At 42.5% G+C, this 11,308-nt stretch overlaps 1 protein-coding gene across 1 annotated transcript; it reads left to right on the plus strand.

Annotated features, from left to right (window-relative positions):
* Positions 1 to 10,437: 10,437 nt before the first annotated feature.
* On the plus strand, positions 10,438 to 11,098 carry LOC147497968 (uncharacterized). The gene has a single exon (XM_086560200.1). The coding sequence runs from the start codon at positions 10,502 to 10,504 to the stop codon at positions 10,880 to 10,882; it is 381 nt and encodes a 126-aa protein (XP_086416326.1). The 5' UTR covers positions 10,438 to 10,501; the 3' UTR covers positions 10,883 to 11,098.
* The last annotated feature ends 210 nt before the right edge of the window (positions 11,099 to 11,308 follow it).

Genomic DNA, 11,308 nt, shown 5'->3' on the forward strand with positions numbered 1-11,308 from the left:
ATGTACTGAAGTTCAGAGCAATGTAAAGAGGGTCCCGAGCAGAGGACTAAAGTTGTTTGTAAATATATAAAACCATAACACTTTTGTGAAAAGAAATATGTTTATTATGTGAAATTTCTAAATGGGAACGCAAACACAAAAGACACCTGGGGCATTGAGAGTGACCCTATCTGGCTCCTAGAGAGAGAGAAGCAGCGGAGGGGATAAGCCATTCGCTGACATTAGCTTTGGAAAGGGCCCTAAGCATGATGAGTTGTTCCAGCAGGTCCCAGAAGGATCGAACCCGCGAAGCGGGATGAGCCCTCCGCGGACCATAGATGTAAAAGACACATGAGGCAATGAGAGTGACTCCATCTGGCTCCTAGAGAGAGAGAAGCAGCGGAGGGGATGAGCCCTTCACTGACATTAGCTTTGGAAAGAGCCCTGAGCAAGATGAGTTGTTCTAGCAGGTCCCGGATGGATCGAGCCCGCAGAGTGGGATGAGCCCTCTGCGGACCATAGATGTAAAAGACACATGGGGCAATGAGGGTAGCCCCATTAGTTTCCTATAGAGGGAGAAGCAGCGGAGGTGACGAGCCCTTCGCTGGCACCAGATTTGGTGGGTCATTCGGGAACAAAATGTGTTGTTCTCCCAGGCCGTGGCGCAGTTGTATCTGCGGAGCGGGATGAGCCCTCCGCGGATCGGTCATCAGATTCTATGTATGTCAGGAGGAGGAGCAGCGAAGGGGATGAACCCTTCGCTGACACTAGCTGTGGAAAGGGCCCGGAGCATGATGAGTTGTTCCAGCGGGTCATGGAAGGATCGAGCCCGCGGAGCGGGATGAGACCTCTGCGGATCATAGAGGTAAAAGGCACATGGGGCAATAAGGGTGACCCCATCTGGCTCCTATAGAGAGAGAAGCAGCGGAGGGGATGAGCCTTTCTCTGGAACCAGTGTTCGAGGGGGCCGGGATCAAAAGAGGTTGATCCCATAGGACAGGGCATGGTTATATCAGCCGAGGGGGCCCAATTTCGATAAAGAAAGCGCGAGGGAGGGAAATGGCAGGAAGGCATGAATGAGGAGGCAAGGAACAGACTAGGGATGAGAGATATACTTAACAAATCTAATAAACGAAAGAAGGTCGCAGGGGAGAAGACAGCAGGCATATAAAACTCAATCACATAGCAAAATACGTAAACAGGGGGCGAGTCAAATCGCAAGTTAATAACAATATTGTGATACACAGGAATGACTAGGGCATTCCCTAGGTGGATGAATCAATGTTAGTTTCTTCAACAGCATCTTCAATGGTGGCAATGTGGGACTCTTCAATGACGGCAGCTGGAAAGGGGTCTACGCCCATCGCAAGGTTCTCTGGGATGCCAGAGGGGCCGGCGGCTTTAGTATGGTCGCCGGCAACCTCAGGGGGTCCAATCACCGGGACAGTAGGTTTGTCGGGGAGAAGGCGGCCCTCCTGAATGAGCCGGTCGAGTTCCTCTTGGACCTTCCGGGCCACCCTCTTCTCAGCCAGAGCATTGAAACGGTCACGAAGAGTCGTCATATCCAGTTGGTGCTGCTCCAGTATCTTGGCGGTTTCATCTTGGTGGGCCTGGTTAAGGGCGTCCACGGCCTTCTGATGATGTTGGGTGCGGGTGTTCGAATCGAGCAGGTGGTGTTGGAGAAGCTCTTCTCTTTGGTGCAAGCGTTCATTGACTGAGTCCATGTACCGCTGATGAGAGGATTCGGCCGCAGTCAGTTCATCTTGAGCCTGGACTTTAGCCAAATTAGCGGCGGCTAGGTCTGACTAAAGACCAACATAGGACGCTCGCAAGCCAGAGGGGCCGTTAAGCTCTTACTCCAGGGCGGTCACCTTATTCCTGGCGTGGAGAAGGCAACGGATCATAAAGGAGATGTCTAGACTCACCTGGGTCAAAAAGGGAGAGGGGTAAAAAAAAAAAAAAAAAAAGAAGTTGTACCCGTTCCTAGTTGGTGTACACCGAAGTGCAATGTGAATCAAATGAACCCCATCTGCATAGGCAATGTCCTTAGGCAGATGGGCATTGTAGAACAAGGAGGAGGCCACGACAGCATTGTCCTGGGCGGAGTCCGCCGTATTCACTTTCCGGTTTCGCACATTGAAGATGGGACAGAAGTCCTCAACTGGTGCAAGACTGGAGGCCGGGGTGGCAGGCTAAGCGGGCTCCTTGCCAAGTCAACAAGTGCAGGGAGAGGAGGCAGCTGGATGAGAGGGTGAAGGAGGGACTGGGCCTTCAGGCATGGGGGCCTAGTGGGTTGTAGAGACAGGCTCGTCAGAGGTGGATGTCCGCGGCCTCTTGGCTGGCGGTTGGTCAGCGGGCGCATACATGTCGGCGGGGGGAACTTCCATCACATCATCATCAGAGTCGCTATCAAATAATTTCTGCTTGTGGACGTCCATGTCTACAGTAGGTGAGGGGTGAGAGGTGAACTAGTCATCCCAATGGGAGATAGAGCGGTAGGAAGGGATGTCGCTGGGAGTGGAGGAAGGGTGGAGATCTTGAGGTTCACGGGGGGCGGAAGAATGTGAGGAAGTTTGAGGAAGGGGGCGGTGTGAGCTATGGGTACGAGACCTCTTCTTGGAAGGGGGAGATGCACGGGGCTTTCATTCCTTGGGAGGGGGAGGACGAAAAAAGGGACCTGTTAAGCTGCGGAAGGTGTTGAGAGCGGGAATGGGCAGTAAGGGAGTAGTGGTGGTGGGATGAATACCTAAGAAGTCAGCTTGAGCAGAGCCAAGGTCGTGGAGCTGGGCAAAGATAGGACAGGAGATGTTGTCATAAATCCTGGATTTGGAATCTGGTCGCCAACCTGTAAATAAGAATAGAGGTGAGTTAGTAGATTAGAGGGAAAACATTTCAAAAAATGGGGAAAGAACTACGATACTCATAGCGAAGTCGGAAGGCGAGGTGGTTAAGAGTCAGGGTAGAGGAAATGTCCGCAGACAGAAAGTTTCTTGATACATAGAGCGGATAGTGGTGGCAAACTTTATTGGAGGTGGTAAGATTAAGGAGAAAAGATTGTTTTTAGGAGGAACGCAGAAGGACTGCTATCCTATGCTGACATCCTTGGTGCTGGTTTTGAGATAGTATTGAGAGTAGATGTTGCGACTGGAAATCTTGGGTTCACGGGTCTTGTTGTAAGAATTCGCGGCGTACATTATCTGCCAGAAATTTCCTATACCTTGACAAGGGGGAATGTCAAAGTGGTTGTAAACTTCAACATCCAGGAGAGTAAGGGGAAGCCATAGACCGGCAACCATTTGGCCTACGGTGATGACAAGAGAGCCCGATCGGCGAGGAACCAAATGGGGGTAGTGGGTGACAGAGGGCACGTGTTCCAATATAATGTCGGCTGGAACACCGTAGGCTGCTCTAATGGCGTCTAAATTAAGTCTACAAGATCTAGGGGGAGGCGGCAATAAAGTAGTGGGTCGACGGGAGGTGGAGGATATGGCAGGGGAAGCAGGAGGAGGGGGAGAAGATATGCCCGCTGAACGGGAAGAGGACGAGTCACCAGATTCACGGCCCAACATCGGAAGGGAGATGAACAGCCTCTAGGAATCGAATTATTTCAAAATGAGAAAGGGAAAGACAGTTCAACTAAAAAGAGAAAGGACCAAGAAAACGTACCGATCAATGGTGAAAAGGAGTTGGTGAGGTCGTGAGAGATAGCCAGAGAGGAAGAAAGGTACTGGGGAGACCACCACAGGGAAACACACGTGCACCGGTGAAGGTTTGGGGGAGGAGAAAAGTGGGGAGTTTGAGCAAAGGGAGAGAAGGAGATTAGACAAGGGAAAAGAAAGTGAGGGAAGAAGAAGAAAGGTGGGGGGTTTAAATAGGTTGAGGGCAAAAGGGTAATTTTGGCGGTGAGGAAAATGAAGCATCAGCTAAGGCTCCAGCCGAAAGACGACATGTGGTCGCACGGGAAACCAGGGGCCGCCAGAAAAAATGCGCATGATGAGTACCTTTCACATCACACGCTTCCCAAAATGGACAAATATTAGCTAAAGAGGAGATAGAACGGTGGAAGTTCTCGACCTCGGGCCAATCATATGGCCGCGAAGTCAAGAAGGGGCATTTGTAGTGGCCCATTATATAACAGAGGACTGGGTCAAGGACATCAGGTCAATTTTCCTTCGCTTATCTACGACCAAGGAAATCTGGGATACTGCAAAACAAACTTACTCTGTTAGCCAAGATGCATTGAAGGGTTATTAGCTATATTGTGAGGGAATTTCTGTCCACCAAAATGGAGGTTTTGTTATTCCTTATTTTAGAAAACTGAAAAAAAATATGGCAGGAATTTGACGCTATTGAAGACTGCACTATGGAGTGTGCCAATGACATTAAGAAATATACCACAAAGGTTAATTCTCAGCATGTGTATGTTTTCTTGGCCGGTCTTAATTCTCATTTGGATGGGGTTCGTGGTCGTGTTCTTGCTATTAAGCCACTTCCAGACATATAGTCGGTTTATGCCATGGTTTGTGCTGAGGCGAATCGTCAGGATGCCATGCTTGGTGGGACATCTAATGAAGGGACTGCTATGGCGGCTCAAAAATCATTTGCTCGACCTGATTCAAAGAAAGGAGTTTGTAAGTGTACCCATTGTAATGGTGATAACCATGTAGTTGACACCTGCTTTAAGCTACATGGTTATCCAGATTGGCATCCAAAGGGTAAGGCGTCTCCAATGTCTTTTAACTCTAAGGCAGAGGGTTCAAGTTCGAAGAGTCACTTAGTCATTTCTTTTGCGATTTGTTGCCCAGTCAGGTATATCTAACTCTGCTCTTATTGCTTTTACTGGAAATAGTGATTGGATAATTGACATGGGTGCTACTGATCATATGATTTGCAATCGATATAAATTTAACCATTTCTCCTCTAGTTGTCCCAAATCAGTCATTACTAATGTTAATGGTGTGTCATCTCCAGTTGTTGGTATTGGCACTGTACCTTTGTCCCCTTCTTTATCTATCCATGATGTTTTATTTGTTCCGTCACTAAATTGTAACCTTCTCTCTGTTAGCCAATTAACCAAATCTAATAATTGTGTTGCCTTGTTCTTTCCCACTCGCTGTATTTTTTCAGAACACCCATACCAAGGAGAGGATTGGCAGTGATAAACAAAGTGGAGGATTGTACTATCTGGAGGATGGTTTTCAACGATCCAATCAAGGAGTACAAGCTCATGTTATGAGTGACGATAAGGTTAATAAAAATAAAAATGATATTTGACTTTGTCATAGACAACTAGGACATCCCTCATTTGGTTATCTTAGGAGATTATTTTCCTCTTTATTTAATGGTTGTAGTCTTTCTGATTTTGCTTGTGAGACCTGTGTAATGGCGAAAAGCCATCGTACTGTTTTCCCTTCGAGTGATAATAAATTTGTTGCTCCTTTTTCTTTAGTTCATTTAGATGTTTGAGGTCTTGCCCCACGTCCTACACATAACGGGATGAAATGGTTTATTACTTTTGTCGATGACTGCACTCGGATGACCTGGGTATATTTTTTAAAACATAAAAGTGATGTTTGTACAGTTTTTCCCCTTTTCCATCAGATGGTGCTCACACAGTTTGGCATCTCTGTAAAGATTGTTCGCTCTAATAATGGGGGTGAGTATTTCAAAAAGGAATTGATTGGCTTTCTGCATTCAGCTGGTATTCTACATCAAACATTTTGCTCTTATTCTCCTCAGCAAAATGGGGTTGCATAACGAAAAAACATACATCTTTTAGAGATTACTCGGTCTTTATTAATTGGTGGTCATGTCCCATCTCACTTATGGGGCGAGGCTTTGAACTCTGATGTTTACTTAATGAATCGTACACCTTCTAGTGTTGTCCAATTTCGAAGACCCTTAGATGTGCTTTCTGATCACTGTACGCTTCTGCCTATTGTTCATTTAGCACCCTATATCTTCAGGTGTGTGGTGTATGTTCACTTACATACACAATAATGCACCAAACTTGATCCACGTGCGTTGAAGTGTGTCTTTGTTGGGTATGGCTCAACTCAGAAGGGTTATAAGTGTTATCATCCATCTTCTAAAAAACATTTGTCTCAATGGATGTCATTTTTCATGAACATGACCTTTTTTATACATAGATCACTGATTCTTACCTTCAGGGGGAGAATAGATATGAAATGCAGAATCATGATGATTTAATGGTCTTTGATTTATCGGGACCACAATCACCTAGTGATACAAACTCAATAGAAGAAGTCGTCGATGCAACCTCCACTGAGTGTTCAAATGAGGGATGTGAAGATCAAATCCATAATAGTACATTACCTCCTACAACGGATCCACTAATCCAATCTTCTCTATAACAATCTTCTCCAGAAGACCCATTAGAGGTATCACCTGACTCTATTATTGTTGATTCTAATATTCTTGATGTTAATCTACCCAGTCTTAATTTTGAACTAGTTCAATATCATCTTCAATATCATCTTCCACCTCGATCTAACCGTGGCCAACCACCAATTAAATATGAACCTGATCCTAAAGCTAGAGTGAAATATCCCATAAGCAACCATGTGTCATCTCACAAGTTGTCCAAGTCATATGCATCTTATGTATTCCAGTTATCATCTATCTCTATTCCTAGTAAAGTGTAGGAAGCTTTAGCATATTCTAGATGGACCAAAGCTATGGCAGAAGAAATGGCAGCACTGAAAAGGAATGCTACTTGGGAACTTGTAATGTTACCAAAGGGAAAGAAGACAGTGGGGTGCAGATGGGTATCTACAGTCAAGCTCAAAGTAGATGGGGCTATTGAGAGATACAAAGCTCGGTTGGTTGCAAAAGGGTATACACAATCTTATAGTGTAGATTATCAAGAAACTTTCGCACCGGTTGCTAAACTCAATACTGTGAGAGTACTTTTGTCATTAACAACTAATAAAGATTGGCCTCTTCTTCAGTTTGATGTAAAAAAATGTTTTCTTGCATGGAGATCTTACTGAAGAAGTATATATGGATCCTCCCCCAGGAATACCAGAATACTCAGATACAACAATGGTCTGTAAACTAAAGAAGGCATTGTATGGGTTAAAACAGTCCCCAAGAGCTTGGTTTGGCAAGTTCACCAAGTCTATGAAGAAGTTCGGCTACAAACAAAGCAACTCGGATCACACTTTGTTTTTAAAACACAGAATAGGTAAAATCACTGCTTTGATTATCTATGTTGATGATATGGTGGTGACAGGTGATGATCATGAGGAGATTTCTAGCTTACAATAGTATCTGGCTTCTGAATTTGAAATGAAACAGCTCGGAGACCTTAAATATTTCCTTGGGATTGAGGTAGCCCAATCAAATAATGGTATTTTCTTATCCTAGCGGAAATACATTCTTGATTTATTATCTGAGACAGGAATGCTCGGATGTAAGCCAGTTGATACTCCCATTGAGCAGAACCACAAGCTGTTTCTGTGTTTGAATGCAACTCCAACCGATAAGGGGAGATATCAGAAGCTTGTAGGGAAACTGATCTATTTATCGCATACCAAGCCAGATATTGCGTATGCAGTTAGTGTCGTGAGTCAATTCATGCATGACCCACATAAACCTCATATGGATGTTGTAGAGCACAAATTAAGATATTTGAAATCTGCTCCAGGTAAAGGCTTATTGTTCTCGAAACAGGATCACATAAAAGTAGAAGGCTACACTGATGCAGATTGGGTAGGTTCAGCCGATAACAGAAAGTCTATCTCAGGATACTTCACTTTTGTAGGTGGAAACCTTGTGACTTGGAAGAGTAAAAAATAGCCAGTAGTATCAAGATCAAGTGTTGAAGCTGAATATAGAGGTATGGCATATGGGGTATGTGAATTGTTGTGGTTGAGAAATTTGTTAAAGTACTTGGGTTTTAAACCAAGAGTGGAAATGAATCTATATTGTGACAATACGTCAGCTATAGAGATAGCTCATAATCCTGTTCAACATGATCGGATGAAGCATTGGAGATTGATAGACATTTTATCAAAGAGAAACTTGAAGCTGGAATTATTACTTTTCCATTTGTAAAGTCTGAAGACCAACTAGCAGATGTCCTTACTAAAGCAGTGGCTAGCAAAGTGTTTAATGATTCTCTTGTCAAGTTGGGTATGTGCGATATCCACGCACCAACTTGAGGGGGTGCTGAAATAAGGTAGGGCGCGGGGCGCGCCTTTGTCCAAGCATATCCAATCGCGGGGCAAGCTCAACCACTTGGAGGTTCGTCAAGACAAGAGCGCGGGGCGTGCCTTTGTCCAGGCATATCCAAGCGCGGGGCGTGCTCAACTTTTTTCAAGTTGGGCATGTGCAATATCCACGCACCAACTTGAGGGGGAGTTAGAGTAACAATTTGTTACTATGTTTAGTATTAGCAAGTATCTTGTAGGATATAGATATACTGGCAAGTATCTTGTAATCTTAGTAAGTGTATTATCTTTTCCTAGATATGTGGATCTAAGAGATCTCTGTATTCATGTATATATACTACTAGAAGCATCAATAAAGATTATCAGAAATATCCATTAAAACATCTTTGACAGTTCATTTCTTTTAAGTTAGTTAAAAGGAGTTTTGGATATTGATGTTGTTGTAACTAATAGCATTGGTACTTGAGTACTTCACGAAGTCAGGTTGAGAAACATATCCCTTGCCAATTACCCAACTCCAAGAACGTTGTCCACCATCACCTCTATTTATGTCAACGTCTCTACCGCCATTTCTCACCATCACCTCATGTTTTCTTTTCCACTAATATGCAGATGTGAGATTTATTTGAAATTTTATTATTTTACTTTCTGAAAATTTAATTTTTTTTGTTCTCAATTGGCATGTAGAGTAAATAGTTATACCATGGAGAACTCATTAGACTGTTTTGAATTTATCAACTTCAAAGAGATAACTACAGGGTCTAAGAAACATTCTCGATGAATCTATCCAACACAATGTTGTGAATTTTTCAACATGTGGAAATCAATCACTTTGCGAAAAGATTATATGCCACTCTCTGTTTTTCCCAAATTTGCATTTTAATTCAAAAAACAGAACCTATTCAAGTTCGCTTTCTTTTTCTTTTTTTATCTTTTCAAAATTTATTTACTTAAATTAAATTAAAATTGAATGTCTGTAGTCTATTAGTCAAGTGGAGTTTGGACTATCAAATGGTTAACTATCAAGGTAGTAGATTGAATATTTCTAGAAATTTGTGTTTTTATCAAAATTTGAATTATTATAATATTCTATAGTTAAAAAAATTTGGTACATAATAATTCAAAATTAAATTTATAAAATATTAAAAAAAAAAATCAAATTAATTATATGAAAACGGTCCCATTCATTGAACGGGCTCAAAAACTAATTTTGTTAGATAGAAGTAGGACTATCAATGGATCGGTTTGGATCAGGTTTTGGAAAATCCGAACCCGAACCGATAAGAAAATTGGAAATTTGAAACCGAACCGAACTGATAATATTACATTTAATCTGAAACCAAACCGAACTGATAAAATATATTACAAATCGACCCCGAACCGACCCAAACCGAAAACTATAAAATCAATTAAATTTTGAATTAAATTAATTAATTTTAACCATACAATTGATAAATATATACAAAATTAATCATAAATATTACTAAAATAATATTTTATCGGTTCGGGTTTATTTCGGTTTGGTGGAGGACAAACCCAAAACCAAACCAATATCTTATCGATTCGGTTAAGCAGAGGGCAAACTTAATTATCAAAACCCACCTTATTTTTTATCGGTTTGGTTCGGATCGGTTATCGAAACGATTGACGGCCCTAGATAGAAGAAAGAAAGATATATATACATACTTACTTACATAGATCTCAAAGTTGCGTACTCGCCTCTATATAGTCTATACTCTATACTATACTTGGTTGTTGCCAGAAGTAGTATCCGTGGTTTATGCATTGGGCGCGACTGTCACACATGGCCCAGTACAGAAAAAGACTTTAGAAGTCAGCTGTGATTGGCTGGTGAGGAGAGAGGAGAGAGAAGAGAGAGAATTTAACACATTATTTTACTACAATACACCAATCAGAATTGACTTCGGAGGGTTTTCTGTGCTGGACCATGTGGGTTAGTTCTATCCTTATGCATTAGGACTTCTCGATCCACACCCGTAAAACTCTGAATGGATAGGACAATAGGACATTATCGTCTGGCTCCACAAAATTTACTCTCACACTCAATCTCGACTTTTACAGTCACAATCTAGTCATAGATACTCAAAAAGCGCTAGTCCACCGGAAAAATGTAAGAAACCGGTAGAGCCTGTAAAAAAGCCAAAAAGTAGATGCTCAAAAAGTGGAATATTCGCATCCCCGTAACCGCCACGTGTACAATCTTATCCACTCCCCCAAAATCTTCAATAAATTACTCCTTCATTTCCTCCTTTCTCAGCTTCTCAGCTTTTGCTTCTTCCCTTTCTCATCAAATCAATAGAACAAAAATGGCCTCTTCCTCAACTCTCCTCACCCTCCGACCCGCCGGAATCCGACCATCTTCTTCCACTCACCGTAAACCTGACACCATCTGCCGTAGCTCACAGTCATCTTCTTGGTGGACCCCACTCTTTGGTTGGTCTTCCGATCCAGACTACATTGACGGAAACGGTGGCTCTTCTTTGACAAAGGCGTCGAAGAACAACACTAACGCAGATCTCGAGGTGTCAAGTTCGAGATCTAGATTTGCGCCTGGTGGATTCACTGAAGAAAAGGCGAAGCAGCTGCGAGTGAGGACCGCGGAGACCACGACGTTTCATGATATTATGTATCATTCTGCTATTGCAACTCGACTCGCTTCGGATCGGTCGAGTCATCCCCATATGTAATATAATAATAATAGATGGTAGAAGTAGGATTAGAAAAAAGCTAAGGGCCTTATCAAATCAATCTGTCGACTATGCCTGGAATTCCGAAGCAAGCTTGTTTTTTTTATGTTTTGCTTCAGTTTATTTTGTTTTGTTTTGTTTAATGTTGTTTTATGAAAGACAATGTCATGGATAATGTGTTTATAAGTAAGCAAATTAACTAAGTTGTATTCTTCATTTTTTTTCATTGTTGATTTATGATTAGAGATTGCGATTGATACATTGATACCCGTTAATTTATGATTCTTATCCAAGAAAATTAACAAATAGTAAAAATAGTTTATGATCTCTTTTGTCGGTGCTAGTTCTACAGTATTGTTGGAATGGGCAAAACTAGTTAGGGATGTGGGGGCGGCAGTTTTGTCTAATCTGGTAAATAATTCTCTC

Source organism: Coptis chinensis, chromosome 5, assembly GCF_015680905.1.
Source record: "Coptis chinensis isolate HL-2020 chromosome 5, ASM1568090v1, whole genome shotgun sequence".
Classification (NCBI taxonomy): domain Eukaryota; kingdom Viridiplantae; phylum Streptophyta; class Magnoliopsida; order Ranunculales; family Ranunculaceae; genus Coptis; species Coptis chinensis.

What these genes read in the sequence shown, in the direction of transcription:
- LOC147497968 (XM_086560200.1), top strand. Translation starts at nt 10,502, where the DNA reads ATGGCCTCTTCCTCAACTCTCCTCACCCTCCGACCCGCCGGAATCCGA.